Below are 18,530 nucleotides of genomic sequence, written 5' to 3'. Positions count from 1 at the left end.
CTAATTCGTTATCCGTGTTCTTATTTTCTGTCCATATTAAGTTTGCAAATGGGCAAATCTTAATCTTACTGCAGCATCCATGTACATGCAGAACAAGAGGTTATCCACAGTTTTTATTCTGAAATAAGTGTGTCCACACACAGAATTACACTGAAATAATGACATTTTGGGAACTGATTCTATTAAACAGGTGCATGCCTGAGTGTGGAGCATTTACTGTAATTTTTTTTTAACGCAGCTAGATGTTAGATTATTGACGTATGATTACAACAAGAGAAGGAGGGTCTTGAGATTAAAACACAAAGATTGAGAGCCCAGAAATTTGTTTCCTTCCTTGCCCGGCACGGAATCCATTTTCTATATTGTTTAACTCTTGTAGATCTATATTTTAAATGGCCATTAGTTTTCTGGGTGCCTCTTTAGCATCTTATGTTCTGAAAATAAGGCTGTAGGCATACTTGCACCAAAATAATTTAATTGGTTTGGGTTCACACTTCTTGATTTTTTGGCACAAGCTTGACTGGAGATCAGCCCAGACTGAATACCTCCTTTTCACATGGGAAGGGCCCTTTTGAATAGTGTTTTCCCTCAGAGATTTGCACGCCAAATATTTTTTGATCTTGCAAATGTTAAAAGTTTGCCAACTGCCAGTATCAATATAGGACCTGGGAAGTTCACCTACTGCTTGCTCCGGCACGACAAGGCTGTCATTTACTGAAGCAGTTAGGCTTTGTCTACACTACAGCACAAAGATGATTTGAAGGCACTTAGCTTGATTTTACGATACTGCCTTCCTGTAAATACCGTTAGGTTGATTTTAAGGGACTCTAAGGTTGACTTTCCCACCCTTCCCCCCAAGCAGTGTAACATCAATTTCGAATTTAAAAGGTTGAATTAATGTTAGTGTGGAAACAGCAATATTTAAAATCAATTTTATTGGTCTCCAAAGGTATCTCACAATGCCCCAAGGGTGTCTGTTCTGGCCACTTTCACCTCTGCTGCTCTCCAGGGCTACGTCTACACGTGCAGCCAACATCGAAATAGCTTATTTCGATGTAGCAAAATCGAAATAGTCTATTTCGATGAATAACGTCTACACGTCCTCCAGGGCCGGCAACGTCGATGTTCAACTTCGACGTTGCTCAGCCCAACATCGAAATAGGCGCAGCGAGGGAACATCTACACGTCAAAGTAGCACACATCGAAATAGGGATGCCAGGCACAGCTGCAGACAGGGTCACAGGGCGGACTCAACAGCAAGCCGCTCCCTTAAAGGGCCCCTCCCAGACACAGTTGCACTAAACAACACAAGATCCACAGAGCTGACAACTGGTTGCAGAACCTGTGCCTGCAGCATAGATCCCCAGCTGCCGCAGAAGCAGCCGGAAGCCCTGGGCTAAGGGCTGCTGCCCACGGTGACCATAGAGCCCCGCAGGGGCTGGAGAGAGAGCATCTCTCAACCCCCCAGCTGATGGCCGCCATGGAGGACCCAGCAATTTTGACGTTGCGGGACGCGGATTGTCTACACGGTCCCTACTTCGACGTTGAACGTCGAAGTAGGGCGCTATTCCTATCTCCTCATGAGGTTAGCGACTTCGACGTCTCGCCGCCTAACGTCGAAGTTAACTTCGAAATAGCGCCCGACGCGTGTAGACGCGACGGGCACTATTTCGAAGTTGGTGCCGCTACTTCGAAGTAGCGTGCACGTGTAGACGCAGCTCAGGTGTGCAGAAAGTAGGTAGTAGGAAGCTCAGGAATTTGAATTCTTTTTTTTTTCAGACCAGCATGGATATCACACCTCAGGAGTGATCACAACTAGCTGTTGTGAGATCTCAGAGTCCTAGTTCTGATCAGAGTTCTCAGGGTCACAAAAGAGCCCCAGCATGGAACCACATGCTGAGATCCAGGATCTCATTTCTGTGTGGGGTGATGAATCTGTGCTGAGCAAATTGTGAACCAGCAAAACAAACGTGGAACTTTATGGGAAGATTTCCCAGGATATGATGGAGAAAGGGTACACCAGGGATGCTCAGAAATGCCAAGTAAAAATCAAGGAGCTCAGGCAGGCATATCAGAAAATGAAAGAAGCCAATGGACAATCTGGGACAGCTCCAGAAACATGTCATTTGTATGAGCAGTTCGATGTGATTCTTGGGAAGGTCCCAACCACAGTCCGCAACAATTGCATGGACTCCTCAAGAGACCACATTCAACTCTCCGGTGAGAGCAGCAAGGGTGAGGAGGAGGTGGAGACAGATGAAGAACAGGACACCAACAGTCAGCAGATGCCCTAGGGAGCTGGCCCTGCCAGCCAGGGGCTTTTCCTCACCCTGGACCCAGTCTCCTCATCAACACCTGATGCTTTGGAATCCAGCAATTTTGGAGAGGGCTCCTCTGGTGAGCATATTTTTTGAACTGTTACTTGCAGGTTAGGTGCGGTGGATCTATGCCCCTTAGAACAGCTTGTTAATATTTTTAGAGATGGAGCACTTATCCTTTTTGGGGAGCTCCGTGAAGGTCTCAGCCAGGTACTCTTTTAGGTTTTTGGGGAGGCCTAATTTATTCCAGCTTCCATGATAGCACATTTTGCCATGCCAGGCAACCGGTAAGTTATCTGGCATCATGGCACCACACAACATTCTGGCACATTTCCAGCCCTGGGCTCATACAGTATGAGCATATTTTCTTTTTTACTCTCTGTTATTCTTAGGAGGCTGATGTCTCTTTTTGCAACCTAGAAGAAGCACAGGACATTTCATTAATGTTTGTCCCTTTAAAATTATCACACTGTCCCCTAGCCATTTAAATGTTCCAGGACTACTCTGCTGCACCACATGGCTGGTGAGCTCTTCTTCTCCTCCTTCCACCTGGCTGGCAGGCTCTCATGGCCCTCTCACTGTCCACCGTGCTGCTGGAGAGCTCCCCCTGCAATCACACAGTTGTGAAGGGTTTAAGAGGAGCCACCAATAAATCCTTTTTCTGCACTTTATGTTTTACAGGGCTGCTCCCTGCCCCACAGCCTGCCATGTGGCCAGCATGCTCAACCTCTCTCCCGCCATGCAGCTGCTGGGCTGTGCAGATCCTGTTTCCAGACACTAGCATGTCCAGCATGGGTTTTCCCCACTTTAAATGGATTTTTCCCTGCACAGGATTTAGGAAGAGACTCTGAGAAAATTTTTTTCTTGCTTTACAGTTTACAGGGCTGACCCCACTCCCTTAGCCACCAAGATCTTACCAGGTCTACAGTGAAATAGTCTGGAGAACTAATAGTTTCTCTTCTGCAGAGGTTGATTATTAAGAAGCCAAAAGTGGCCTTGGAAAACAAAAGTTGCAGTTATTGTCAAACAGAGACCCATTCATTGTATAGATCAGTGCACTGTGTCACATTTTAAAAATGTATGCAAATTTTGACCTTGACTGTCTTCAACAGGCAGCACAAGTCGGGGAGACAGGGTCACTGTGATGCACTGCAAGAAAAGATCAAAGCAGGACCTCATCCTGCAGCAGCTGTAAGAGGCACAGAGGGAGCGAGCACAAGCCACTGCTGACAGAAAGTGGACACAGCATTGGTGGCAAAGTATGCTCCATTGCAGAACTCGGCAGACGCTATTTTCTCTTCCTACCCTTTAGCCCTCAGCCTGCCCCCTGGCAAATAAAAAGAATGTTGGGAAAATCATAATGTTATTTATTGGTTCACATAGGGTGGGGTGCAGTTGAAGGTGCTTTCATAAAGGTCAAGCACACATCATTGTGGGGATTGGGGGTGGTAACATCATAGTTAAATGCAGCAGATCCACGTGGCTGTCTGCTCATTCATAAAGCTATTTTTCAAAGCCTCCCTGATGTTTGTTGATTCTTTCTGTGGATTGTTGATTGCCCTTGTGTCCAGCTGTTCATAAACTATGCCTAAGGCATCTGCCTCTGCCACTCAGGCTGGCATGAAAATTTCCCCTTTTTATTCACAAATGTTACAGACAATACAGCATGCTGAAATGATGGTGGGGATGTTAGCTTCTCAGAGGTCCAAACAGGTAAAAAGGCACCTGAATCTAGCTTTTAAATGGCCAAAGGTACTTTCCATCACCATTCTGTACTTGCTCAGCCTGTAGTTGAAGTGCTCCTTGCTATGGTCCAGTGTGCCTGTGTATGGCTTCACGAGCCAAGGGAGCAGATGGTAAGCAAGGTCACCCAGTATCACTATGGGCATCTCCACATCACCAGTCTTGACTTTCTGGTCTTAGAATAAAGTCCCATCCTGCAGCGCTCTGTACAGACCTGATTTTCTAAAAACGTGTGAGTTGTGTACCTTTTCCGACCATCCCACATAGGTGTCAGTGAAACGACCTTTGTGATCCACCAGTTCCTGCAACACCATGGAAAAATACCCCTTGCAGTTTATGTACTCTGAGGCCAGGCAGTATGGGGCAATGTCTGGGATGTGCATTTCATCTATCACTCCACAGCAGTTAGGAAACCCCATGCCAGCAAAGCTATCCACTATGTCCTGCATATTTCCCAGAGTCACAGTCTTGTGCAGCAGATGGGCATTGATTGCCTGGGCTACCTGGATCACCGTGGACCCCACTGTAGATCTGTCCACCCTGAATTAATTTCACACTGACCGGTTGCTGTTGGGTCTTCCAAACTTCCACAGAGCAATTGCCATTCACTTGTGAACTGTCAAAAGCAGGTCTCATTTCGGTATCACAGCACTTCAGGGGACAACAAATCACAAAGTTCCACGAAAGTGGCCTTGCGCATGCGGAAGTTCTGCAGCCACTGCTGGTCATCCCAGACCTCTAAAATGATGCTGTCCCACCAGTGTGTGCTGGTTTCACGTCTCCAGAACCACCACTCCACTGCATGCAGTACATCCAGGGCAGCCAGCAGCTGTGCATTCCTGATCTTCAGTCCTTCAATGTCATCTAAATCATCTGCATCCACCTCACACTCCCACGGGCTTTGTCTAATAAAATACCACATGACACTTCAGAAAGTGGCCATAACACACTGTGCAACGGTTCTGAACTGTTCAGTATTCAGGCTTGCACCATGCAGCGGTGTGAACCAGGGGTAGGCTTAGGGAAAATGGCCCAAAAAACGGCCCAAAATTCCTTTGGCCATTTGTTTTCCAATGGTCGTGGTAGGGAAAGCATTGCACTCTGGGATGATGACATCAGACACGCAAGCACTTGCAGCACTTTTTTTCCCCATAACACACTGGAAAAAAAAGACTCAGAATGGAAAGAGGCAGCATGAACAGTGTTATAGGTACCCAAAAGGCATTGCTGACGTAGTTGAACTTAGCTAAGGCAATCAAGACACACTATGTTGACTTTCTGGACATTTGTGGACACTCATCTTCAACTTTATAAATTCCAGGGGTATAAAGTCGACTTCAATACATTCAACTTTATTTTGTAGTGTAGATGTAGCCTAAGTCTAAACTCAGGAGAGACTGAGAATTAGAATAGACTGGTTGCTTCAGTCCAGGGTGGTCAGAGAAGCTTGTATGAGGTTTGCATTCACTATACCTGATTTGACTGTGAAGAGCATTATCAATGGCTTACTGGCATAAAAATTAAAAAATCTGAATTCATCCAAAAATATTAATGTAGGTGAAATTATGTTATTCTTTGTTCAACCTGAATAACCCTCCTCTAGTGAGGCATTCAGTCTACACAGAGCAGTGAAGCAGCATGTGACTATAAAGAGGGGAATTTAAAAAATATGGGTTTATTGCACTGCTTTAGGTATCTCAAGAAAATCACCACTAAGAACTGTAGCTGACAGAGATTCTGCAGTTTTATTGCCCCTTTTGCAGAACAGGTCCTCTATCCAAGGAGGAGAAAAAGAAAGAAAATGTGAAAATAATAAGCCCATGATATCACATATGAGTAGACTGCAGGTTGAACCTCTCTAGTCTGGCACCCTCGGGACCTGAGAGATTTCATGCCAAAGAATTTGCCAACCCATGAGAGGTCAATATTGTCTAGCAGCATTACCAACATCTCCACTGCTTACTGGGCTGTTAAAAGACATTTAGGGGTAAATTACACTACATAACAGCACAGAACACTGAAAGCCAGGACAGGTGATAAACTTTATGGGACCACAGCAAACATGGTCACACCCATGATAAGCAACCATCCAGCTAAATAAAAGTCATGCCAGATTACAGATGTTGCTGGGCAACAGAGTGCTGGACTAGAGAAGTTCAACCTGTATGCTTTTCAGATATATTCCTACGCAAGCATTAAAAAGTATAGACAAACTTTTCAAAAGTGTCTTCTGAAAGTGAGCCCACAAAATGGTGTATGTAGATCCTCCACTTGTGCATGCAATCTCACACACTACCTTTGTAATTGGTTCTTAGATGGTGTTATCTCTAAAAAATATTGGTGGAATAAAGAGGGAGAGAGAGTAAATGAGGATATATGTAAGTGTGCCACAGAGAGAGAAGAAAAGTTAAAAATGACAAAAGGTTCTAGAGGAGACTGTTAGCAAGCAGTGCTCGGGGTTACTACTGATGTATCTTACGATGCTCTCATGACTGTAGTGTAGACCTGGCCCAAGCCTCTTTGCCTCTCAGGTCCCTTTATATAAAATGGTGGTAATAGCTTACAGCAAGTTGCAAGGATAAATACATTTAAAGCACTGTATGGTGCACATAGATCAGCAGTAACCTCTCACCCAACTGTTGCAGCTGCAAAAGAGAAAACATTTTAAAATTTTACCTCCACAATGAACTGATCCACTGAGTTTCTCTCAAAGCACATCCTTTGCTCTCTCTTGTTCTGGCACAGGGACTTCTGTTGACTGCAAACTCCATCACTTCCATAGAGAACAATAAAAACATCTGCATTGGTCCCAGCTCCAAAGATGTCACTGGTGTAAGTGGTGATCTCATAAGGGACAACTAAGTTAGGCAGAGGAAAACAAAAAGCAAATTGTGGGCTATGCGGAAACAGAAAGACTTTCAACTCAGAAAGTCTACAATTCATTTTAGAATTTAACAAACTCAAACCCTGGATTAGAAATGTCAATATCTACATAGCATCATTAGGAATTACACACACAGAAATCACATGCAATTAACTCTTAAATTATGTTGCCAGCCATCAGCCTGAATTCTGATCTCAGTTATTCCAGTGTAAATACGAAGAATTCCATTTAAATTAAATAAAGCCAACAGAGTTACTATCAATTCATACTGATTTACTGAGGTTGGAATCTGACCCACTGGATTTAATCCTGGGAGATAAAAGAGCTCTGAATATTAACACCGCAAAGTCATTGACACATGGATCTCCCACCGTGCACTGAGTAACTAAGCAAACTAGCAAATTTGAACTAGCTGGAGCTGGTATGAAAAATTCTATACAAACCTCATTAAAACTTCTGGAACATTTTAAGTATAAGCTTGAGAAGGAAACATTAATCAGAGAGCAGGGAAATGCGAACCTGTCTTTTACTGTAAAGAACTAGTCTCCATTTCACTGTTTCATCTACTGTTCTCTTGAGGACAAATTCTCTAATGCCCTGCACCAGTCGCCTAGAGCAGTGCAAAGCAGGCATAAAATGCAATCAAATCAGAACTGTGACTACACAAGTTGCAGAGCAATAGTGAACTGAGCCCTGTCATCTTCCCTCATTCTTACTTTGGATTCTAAAAGTACTGTTGTCTTTTATCCCATATTTCTTACAGTTCTTTCTTACAGGTTGAACCTCTCTCATCCAGTTCCCTTGGACCCCAACCAGGGCTGAACGAGAGAATTTGCCAGACTATAGAAGGTCAATATTGTCTAGCATATTACCAACAGTTCCACTGTGTACTGGGCTCTTAGAAAACATTTAGGGGTTAATTACAGCTAAATAACAGCACAGAATACTGAGAGCCAGGACTGCTCTAAACTTTTCTGTTAGTCTATAAGGTGCCACAGGACCCTTCGTTGCTCTACAGATCCAGACTAACACGGCTACCCCTCTGATACTTGAGAGCCAGGACTGGTGGCTGTAAACAAACTTTATGGGACCACACAAAACTTTGCCACACCTATGAAAAGTGGTCATCTGGTTAACCAAAATCATGACAGATTACAAATGTTGCTGGACGAGAGAGTTCTTGATTAGAGATGTTCAACCTGTATTCCTTTTCCTTTTCAGACTTACTGATGTAAGAAATAGACGACTCCAGCATACAGGGGACTAGCCTGGGAGCCAAAAAACTCAACAGATTCCTGGCTCTGACACTGATTTGCTACGTAACCTTGAGCAAGTCACTTCCCTTTAATGATTTTCACTTTACTCTGTTTTGTCCTGTGTCTTGAAGTATAAGGATTAAAAATGTCCTATAAGAGGTAAATATTATTTTTTATTTCTAATGATCAAAGACCTATTTGCAGCTCTTGAGCCCTAAATGGAGAATATCTCTTCACTGACTCACACTCATGATACTACTAGTCTCCATTAGATATCATGCAGCATTTGGACCATGCATTTACTATGGACTTCCTTTTCCTCTAACCCTTTTCTGTCCTTGTGATTGGCCTTTTGCTCTCTTTAGTTTACCTGTCCATGAAACTCCACTTCAACCATTCTCCTCCTTTTTCTACACATCTTTCAGAGCTGCTCATAATCTTGTGCTCTCCCACACTCAGCCTATTTGAATGTTCTTTGTTATTATTTATACCACAGTCCTGAGAAGTTCTAGGACTCAGCATTCTATATTAGAACAGATGGCATATTTCTGGCATTCCTTTTGTTATTGCTGGAGTAACTGTGATTATGCATATCAGAACGTAATCATTCATTAACTATCCAAGCTTTCTAAACACAGCTCTCAGGAGAGCACAGATGAAGAATTTTGATTTTTAGAGACAATCAGCCTGAAGGTACTTAATATCTTTTTTGCCAGAATCAATGAAACCTATTCGCCTGTGCTGCAGATAAACTGAAATAGTTTCCTGCAATATGTGAAAATAAAGAAATGATCCTGGAGACCAAAATCACCAGCTGTGTGTTATGAATTAAAAATGACTCAGCCTGCTCAAGTCTGCTATGCTTATTTTTTTTATCTGAATATTAACAGCAGCTTTGAACTGAATCAGCAACCCATCATGGGAACAAGGTTACTAGCAGCAGAGCTCTCAGCTATCAGAATCCCCTTTCATTTTCAAGTTGTATACCATAGGTCACTGTTTTAACTGGCACACAATCATCCTCCTTGCTCAGATAAACAATTTTGGTGTGAGCAATAATGATACATAGCATCATGGAAGCCTAGGATTGGCAGAGATATCTAGTCCAACCTTCTGTTCACAGCAGGACCAACCTTTGTCTAGACTGGCTCTAAAGACCATTAAGAAAAGAGGTTTCACCATCTCCCTAAACAACCTGTTTCAGTGCTTCACCGCCCTCCTAGTGAAATTGTTTTTCCTAATATCCAACCTAGACTTCCCCCACTGCAATTTGAGACCATTGTTTCTTGCCCTGTCATCTGCCACCACCAAGAACAGCCTCTCTCCATCCTCTTTGGAACCCCCTTTAGGTACTTGAAGGCTGCTATCAAAACCCCCTTCACCTTCTCTTCTGAAGATTAAATAAGCCCAGTTCCCTCAGCCTCGGGTCATAAGTCATGTGCCCCATTTTCAATACCCTCTGCTGGACTCTCTCCAATTTGTTCTCATCTTTTTTGTAGTGAGGGGCCAACAACTTGGTGCAATACTTCCTCTGGACGCGGCCTAACCAGCGCTGAATAGAGAAGAACAATCACCTCTCTTGTTCTGATGGCAATGTTCCTGCTAATACAGCCCAATATGCCATTAGCCTTCTTGGCAACACAGGCACACTGTTGACTCATATTCAGCTTCTCATCTACTGTAGTCTCCAGGTCCTTTTCTGCAGAACTGCAGCTTAGCCAATCGGTCCCCAGCCTACAGTAGCGAACAGGATCCTTCCGACATAATTGTAGGACTCTGCACTTGTCTCATCAGATTTCCTTTTGGCTCAGGACTCCAATTTGTCCAGGTCACTCTGGACCTTATCCCTACCCTCTAGCATGTCTACCTTTCACCTCATCTTAGTGTCATCCCTGAACTTGCTGAGGGTGCAAACCAATCCATCCTCCAGATAATTAATGAAGATGTTGAACAAAACATGTCAGATCATTTAGTGTCAGGCTGAAACCCCCAGGTTAGAGTTTGGTAAATTAGAATGTCGTGAATAGTGCAATGTGTATATTTAAGCAGAGGACTAAGTAGGCCTGGTTCTAGAATCTTGCAAGTCTCCTGCTACAAATCCCTGCCCGCTAGTTGCAGATGCTACAAAAGGGCTGCTGAGACAAATTAGCTCAGAACATTGTCAGGCAAAATACACCCTGCAGGCCAGATCTTGCCCACCAAGCTGTCGGATCCGTCTCACAGGAGCCTCAGCCAGCTCCTTACGTGCCCCACCCCCACTCAGCACTCAGAAAATCCACCTGTTTCCACGTGTGCATCTGTGAACATTGAGAGTCCAAGGGAGAGAGGCTGGGCATCTACCCCTAGCCCCTACCACCCAGCAGGCCAGGTGTCTGCAATGCACCTACCCCCAGCAGCTCCAATTGGCTGGTTTGCAGCCAGTATTACCTGCCAGTTTGCCCTTTGTTTGGACAAGCAGTACCCCTCCCCGACTTCCAACAGGCTTGCAGCATTCAGTTCAGAATGGCCCTGCAGCTACTCTGAGCACCTGGGGGCAGGGCATGGAAGGCAGGGACCTTGGCTAAGGAACCTGCTGGGGTTCTGGCCAGGAGCCACCCAAGTAAGTTGGTCCTTGGCAAAGCCTGCCTCTGGCACCTCAGCCCCTCCCTCGCCCCACCCCTCCACCCCCTTCCTGCACCCCTACCTCATGTAACCCAAACTCTCTGCATGCTCCTACATCCATACCCCTTCACAGGCCCTGCAACAATCCTACATCCATCCTCCAGGTCACACCTCCCTCCCAGGCCTTGCCCTCCAGCCAGTTTGGGCAGTGCAGAGAAGAAAGAATCCATCACATTATGGTAGCTCTTTGATCCCCATTACTGCAATATCTGAGTGCCTCATGGTCTTGAATGTTGGGTAACCTGATAACATTCCTGTGACGAAGGGAAGTCCTATTGTCCACAGTTTACAGAGGACGAACTGAAGCACACGGACAGGCTAAGTGACTTGGCCAAGGTCACCTGGGAAGTCTGTGGCCATTTCCAAGTGCCTGGCTTGCGCCTTAACTACTGGCCCATCACTTTCAATCAAGGGAAGGGGTAGATTTAAAGATGACCTGGATGCAGAAGTGACAAGATTTGAGGACAGCCAGCTTGTGAGGAGAAGAGTAAGAGAGAGCCCCCAAATTGTGAATGAGTATGATGAGACATACAGTGGATTCCCACCTCCTTGAAATAAGAAAAGGGAGGGGGCTTGAGCCAAGGGATATACCATTCAACATCTACCAGGAAGCAGCATGGTACATACATGGAACATATTCTTTGGTCTGCAGTTTTGCAGGGAAGAGATCTCTCTCAATGGCTCCATCATCCTCTGATTTATCCAGCCAGCGGCCACAAGGGAACTTCAGGCATTGCCCAAGTGATGGGGCATCAATTTCCACCCAGTCCAGAAACCACCCAGGGGAGCCACCTATGGCAGGAGATTACACTCAGCGTCAATAGCACTTTTCAACAGCAATGCACTTTACAGATGTGAATTGATTCATTAACCCCACAAGATCCCTTTGAAAGAGGTAAGTGCTATCATCAGTTTTGCAGAAAAGTCATTCAGGGTAGACGGGTTATTGTTAAATGACAGACCCAAATTCCCAGAGGGACCTAAAACCACGGCCAGGACACAGGAGAGCTGACTGGCCTGGCAGTGCTGTGCTATCACCATTAGATTCTCGTGCGCCCTTGCTTCTTTTACCAGAATTAGAGGCCAATTTTTTCAAAAAGTGGCCAGGGGTCTGAGGTGCCCCAGGTTCTGAATGTCCACTGTCAGACTAATGGGGCCTCATTACCTGAGAGAGGCATCGCAGCACTTTCAGAAAATCAGGCCCCTTGAAAATGTCTGACATTGGGCATTTTTTTGAATGGAGGCACTTATAACATCCAGTCACTTCTGAAAACTTGAGCCATTTGTGTGAATTGAACACCTCGGTTTTATTATCTACAGATCCCATTTTGAAATCCAGACATGGTAGTTCTTATGAACTAGGGTGCCATATGCAGCCCCAGCACCCCCTGCCCCCCACCCGAGGGAGGGGCAGCAACTCTGCAGGGGGCAGAAACAGGGCAAGGAGTGTGGTGGGGGAAAAGGCAGAAGAAGGAGCAGTGCAGCTCACCAGAGCTGAAGGCTGGGAAGCAGAGCAGGGAGTAAAGGCCTGGGGGATTCGGCCACTGGGGCTAGGAGGCAGAGTCGGGGAGGGGCTAGGGGGTTCAGCTGCCAGGACTGGGATGCAAAGCGGGAGGCTAGGGGATTTGGCCACCAGAGCTGGGAGATGGAGCAGGGGGCTGAGTGATTGGGCTTCCAGGGCCAGGAGGTGGAGTGAGGGGCTGAGGGGCCAGGGGATTGGACCCCTGGGGCCAGGAGGTGGAGCAGAGGGCCGATGGGTTGTGGAGATTGGGCAGCTGGGGCCAGGAAGCAGAGTGAGAGGCTGAGGGATTGGGCCAACGGGGTTGGGAGATGCAGAAGCTAGCAGATCAGGGCTGCATGAGGCAGCACAGTCCTCTAGCCACGCTAGGAATACACAGGTGCAGCACAGGGCACTACTTAACATGAGGCAAAGTGGGGCCTCAAATTTAGTGAGGCCCTTTGCAGCTGCATACTCTGCATATACCTAGGGATTGCCCTGATTCCAGATCACTTTAAAACACAGCAGTCAAGTAGAAATGCCCTGAATATTGACCACAAGATGGTTATCAAGCCAGACAGGGGATTGGCATCATCCCTTTCCAGTAATAATGGTTTGTACAGCAATTCACTTGCAACGTTCACTTCTCTTGGGCAACGTGTCCACATGGGTGCCTACCGCAAACTGCCCTCTCCTTGAGTAAAAGACCCGTGTATCTGCAAAGCACCGAGTGCATGATGATGATAATGTCCAGCATGTTAATAAATATGTCACAAAATGAATATTTCCAAGTCTAAACCCCTCATGTGCCACAAGGAAAGCGATGTTATGCCAGGTCAGCTTACCTTTATTGTCATGGCCGATCTTTATTTTTTTCAGGTCCCCAATGTCCACAGATTCTACTGTAAACTCATCCATCTTTCCAAGCTCAAATTTGTTCTTGTTCGTTTTGGAGGCCTTTAAATTGATGATCCCTGTTTGTTTTAGCACACACGGACATCGTTTAATGCAGGGATACTCTGACCTCAGCGTGTCAGGAGCTAAACTAGCAATCAACATTGCTCTAAGAAAGCCACAGTAGCATGAATCTTCTCATTCATTTATTAAAAAAAGCAGTCCAGTAGCACTTGAAAGACTAACAAAATAATTTATTAGGTCAGGAGTTTTCGTGGGATAGACCCACTTCTTCAGACTGTGCGTCTATCCCACAAAAGCTCACCACCTAATAAACTATTTTGTTAGCTTTTATAGTGCTACTGGACTGCTTTTTTGTTTTGATAATATATAGACTAACACGGCTATCTCTCTGTTACTACTCATTCATTTACAATGTGTGTGTATCTATAGGATTAGTCTCATGGTAAATAATGGACCAATATTATTATTTTACCAACTACAATAGGTTACTAACATAGTAAAAGCATCCTGATTGGAAAGGATGCTGAAACAATTTGCGTAGTCATTGGCGGGTGAAGAGGAATGCTGAGAGCCACTGAGCCAAATTGTAAAACCCTGCATAGCTGTGTCTACACGTGCACGCTACTTCGAAGTAGCGGCACTAACATCGAATTAGCGCCCGTCGCGGCTACACGCGTCGGGCGCTATTTCAAAGTTAACTGCGACGTTAGGCAGTGAGACGTCGAAGTCGCTAACCTCATGAGGGGATCGGAATAGCGCCCTACTTCGATGTTCAACGTCGAAGTAGGGACCGTGTAGACGATCCGCGTCCCGCAACGTCGAAATTGTGGGGTCCTCCATGGCAGCCATCAGCTGGGGGGTTGAGAGACGCTGTCTCTCCAGCCCGTGCGGGGCTCTATGGTCACCCTGTGCAGCAGCCCTTAGCCCAGGGCTTCTGGCTGCTGCTGCTGCAGCGGGGGATTCATGCTGCATGCACAGGGTCTGCAACTCGTTGTCGGCTCTGTGTATCTTGTGCTGTTTAGTGCAAGTGTGTCTGGGAGGGGCCCTTTAAGGGAGCGGCTGGCTGTTGAGTCCGCCCTGTGACCCTGTCTGCAGCTGTGCCTGGCACCCTTATTTCGATGTGTGCTACTGTGGCATGTAGACGTTCCCTCGCTGCGCCTATTTCGATGTGGTGCTGCGCAACGTCGATGTTGAACATCGACGTTGCCAGCCCTGGAGGACGTGTAGACATTATTCATCGAAATAGCCTATTTCGATGTCGCCACATCGAAATAGGCTACTTCGATGTAGGCTTCACGTGTAGACGTAGCCTATATGTTGAAAACCTCTTTAAGACAAAGGGTGCGGCAGCAGCTCCAGCCTATCTACTTTCACAGCCTAGGCTGATTGGTTAATAACTTCAATTGGCTAATGATTAAATCACTCCATGTTTTAATATCATGTGCTGAAAAGAGCAGTGGGAAATACATTAAAGAGGAACTTGCAGCTGCAGTCTGAGTATCACTGGCTTAGCATACAAATAAAAACCCAAACCAATGAGGAATACGGGATGTAGCTCCAGTATAATAAAAGGCCTTTTACCTCTGGAGATTTGGCTTCCTAACTGTCTGGACGTGTCTATGCATGCTGCTTCTTCCAGAAGAAGTGGCATGCTAATGAGCTACCTGGAAGATGCTAATGAGGCATGGATGCAAATTTTTTGCACCTCATTAGCATATCTGCACGTGGTTCGGAGTCTGGAAGAAGCTCTTCTGGACTCTGAAGTACAGGTGCAGACACGCGGCCCGCGGGGATCTCCCGGAAGGAAACCCTCCTTCTGGAAGTCCCTTCTTCCCCAAATTTTGGGGCTTCCTTCCAGAAGATTCCCATGGGCTGCATATCTGCAGGTGTAGTTTGGAGTCTGGAAGAGCTTCTTGTAGACTCCGAACCACCTGCTGATATGCAAATAAGGCGCAGAAAATTTGCATCCATTCCTCTTTAGCATCTTCTGGATAGCTCATTAGCGTGCCACTTCTGGAAGAAGTGGCATGTGTAGACACAGCCTCTCTGTCACACTGAACACTAGATTTTCAACTTTATCAAAACCCCCAAAATGCACATCACGTCTTTTGAGTTGAGAGGCCCCCCTTTCATGCCACAGGAACTATTTTGTTGATGGTCCAGACAGAGACATGGTCCGAGTTGTCTCAGAGAATTTGCCTTACACTTCTCTTTGCTGTGTGTCACTTTCACAAATACTAAAATTCATGATATTTGCCTCATGTTGGTCCCAAAAGGGTTTGCTCAACAACAGATCAAATATTTCTGCAACATTTCAGCAGTTGACAATGAGCAGGGTGTCTAGAAAGGGCTGATTCCTTGTTGAGATATAAATTAGTTGACCCAGACCATTGTACTGCTTTCCCAGTTTTTGCTTTAATCTATACTGTCAACAATTTGGCTTCTATAATAAAACAAAATCAGGGGAGATACCAGATGACTGAAAGAAGGCAAACGTAGTGCCCATTTTTAAAAAAGGAAAGAAGGACAATCCAGGGAACTATAGACTCATCAGCCTTACCTCAATCCCTGGAAAAATAATGGAGGGAATCCTCAAGGAATCCATTTTGGAGCACTTGGAAGAGGGGAAAGTGATCAAAAGTAGCAAATATGGATTCACCAGGGGCAAGTCCTGCCTGACCAATCTGATTAGCTTCTATGATGAGGTAACAAGCTCTGTGGACATGGGGAGGTCAGTGAATGTGATATACCTTGACTTCTGCAAGGCTTTTGATACGGTCTCCCACAACATTCTTGTCCATAAGTTAAGGAAATATGGATTGGATCCTTGGACTATAAGATGGATAGATAGCTGATTTGATGGTCGAGCCCAACAGGTGGTGGTCAATGGCTCAATATCTGGATGGTGGTCTGTTTCAAGTGGAGTGCCGCAAGGCTTGGTTCTGGGGCTGGTGTTATTCAACATCTTTATTAATTACTTGGATGAGGGACTGGGTTGCACCCTCAGCAAGTTTGCGGATGACACAAAACTAGGGGGAGAGGTAGATTCATTGGAGGGTAGAGAGAGAATCCAGAGGGACCTGGATAAATTGGAGGATTGGGCCAAAAGAAATCTGATGCGGTTCAACAAGGAGAAGTGTAGAGTCCTGCACCTGGGGCAGAAGAATCCCAAGTATTGTTACAGGCTGGGGACCGACTGGCTCAGCAGCAGTACGATGGAAAGGGACCTAGGGGTTATGGTGGATGAAAGGATGGATATGAGTAAACAGTGTGCCCTTGTAGTCAAGAAGGCTAACAGCAAACTAGGGTGCATTAGGAGGAGCATTTCAAGCAGATCTAGAGAAGTGGTCATTCCCCTCTATTCAGCACTGGTGAGGCCACATCTTGAATACTGTGTCCAGTTTTGGGCCCCCCAGTATAAAAAGGATGTGCATTTGCTGGAGCAGGTTCAGTGAAGGGCAACAAAAATGATTAAGGGTCTGGAGCACAAGACCTATGAGGATAGGCTGAGGGATTTGGGCTTGTTTAGTTTACAGAAGAGAAGACTTAGAGGTGATTTAATAGCAGCCTTCAACTTACTGAAGGGGAGCTCTAAAAAGGAGGGTGAGAAACTGTTCTCTGTGGTGTCAGATGGCAAAACAAGGAGCAATGCTCTGAAGTTGAAGAGGGAGAAGTGTAGGTTAGATATTAGGAAAACCTACTTCACCAGGCGGGTGGTGAAGCACTGGAATGCGTTGCCTAAAGAGGTGGTGGATTCTCCATCCCTTGAGGTTTTTAAGTCCTGGCTGGGATGACTTAGTGGGGGTTGATCCTGCTTGAAGCAGGGGGCTGGACTAGCTGACCTCCTGAGGTCCCTTCCAGCCCTGTGATTCTGTGAAAATTAGTGCCATAAAATGCACAGCTGGTGCAAACTGGCCTAGCTCTATGGAAGCTCATGGAATTACAGTGTTTTGGAGGAGCTGAGGCTCCATCTCCTAGTAACCAAAATGCTAAATAACATTGACTTTCATAAGCACTACGATGAGCAAGACGACATACAGCAACATTATGAAATCATCTTAACTAAGAACAAATTAATCTATTGAGGAAAGCAGAACCCCCCTAAAACTCTCCTCGTCCATTTTGGTCAGTTATGCCATCGGCATGGTCCCCATCTCTCTCATTCATACAGGGAAGGCTGTACTTGGATCTTACCCGTGTCATCTTTACTTCCATAAAGAATGAGGAAAACATTGGCATCTGTCCCAGAATTCTTCTTCTCCCCAGTTTTCACTTTCACGGTGTAAGTAGTTGATTTAGCTGTCAAAAAGCATTTCCTAATTTGAGAGTGTGAACACAGCAGCTATTAAGTCTACTTTTCCTGTTTCATTGCACGTGTTATTTATTTCGGGCATTTGGATTGTATTCCTATAGCTCCAACAGTAATCCCTGTCAGTAGGACTGGTATTTGCTAGGTGGAAACAGGACGGTTGGACTGCAGTCACTCTTCATTCAGTAATGATTTGTTTTCTGCTACAATCTAAAATAACATTTCATTTATAGCACCAGATATTATATATACAGACAGCTTCGCTTTTTGGATTTTTAGAGTTTTTTGCAAATCAATCATCTGAAAAGTGTGGCAAATTCTTAAGAGCTGTGGAAATTCCTAGACATTGTCTCCACAACACTGCAAAATACCAAGCCAAGATTGTCAAAAATGGGTGCTTAAAGTTAAACTTCTCAATTCATATCCTGGCATCCAAAGGAGCTTCCTGATTTTCCAAAGTAATGAGCAGCCAGAAGCTCCCACTGAAGTTAATAGGAGCTGCTGGGGGTGCAATATTTTTGAAAAATAGCCCACTTATTCAGCTGTCTGAATATGGATGTAGAAGCTGATCATAAGGTTCTCGACCCCCGTTGGAGGGAGTGGAAGTCCAGGACACCCAGCACCTTGCAGGATCAGGCCCCAGGATCACATCATTATTCATATTGGGGGTAATCAAGCACACTGGATGCAAGGAATTGCAGGAAGTGTAAGCAGAGCTGGCAATAGGCATAAGGAGACTAAGCAACTGTAGAGGTCCCTGAGAAGTTAAAGGGGCCCTCTGTTTACTTTTCAGTAGGTGTGGTGTGTGTGTGCTTTTGGGGAGGGGATATTGCTGCTTATGGCCCCCATTAGGCCAGTACCTTCTCTGACCCTAAGATAGCCGGGTGCTGAATGAAAGATAAATCTTCAAGTTCCTCCCCTTGATAGCAACACGCCTCTGGTT

At 45.4% G+C, this 18,530-nt stretch overlaps 1 protein-coding gene across 2 annotated transcripts in view; it reads right to left on the bottom strand.

Moving 5' to 3' along the window:
* Positions 1-18,530, bottom strand: part of LOXHD1 (lipoxygenase homology PLAT domains 1) — a 274,986-nt gene that overhangs the window by 89,058 nt on the left and 167,398 nt on the right. For both annotated transcript variants that reach the window (XM_074994358.1, XM_074994359.1), the window contains exons 28-31: positions 17,473-17,577; positions 13,206-13,334; positions 11,490-11,654; positions 6,738-6,919 (exon numbers count right to left, since the gene is read on the bottom strand). In XM_074994358.1, the coding sequence (XP_074850459.1) occupies positions 6,738-6,919; positions 11,490-11,654; positions 13,206-13,334; positions 17,473-17,577 (581 nt within the window). The remainder of the gene's footprint in view (positions 1-6,737; positions 6,920-11,489; positions 11,655-13,205; positions 13,335-17,472; positions 17,578-18,530) is intronic.

Source organism: Carettochelys insculpta, chromosome 5, assembly GCF_033958435.1.
Source record: "Carettochelys insculpta isolate YL-2023 chromosome 5, ASM3395843v1, whole genome shotgun sequence".
Classification (NCBI taxonomy): Eukaryota; Metazoa; Chordata; order Testudines; family Carettochelyidae; genus Carettochelys; species Carettochelys insculpta.
Note: the sequence above shows the minus strand (reverse complement) of the source record. Positions and strands in the feature narration are given on the sequence as shown.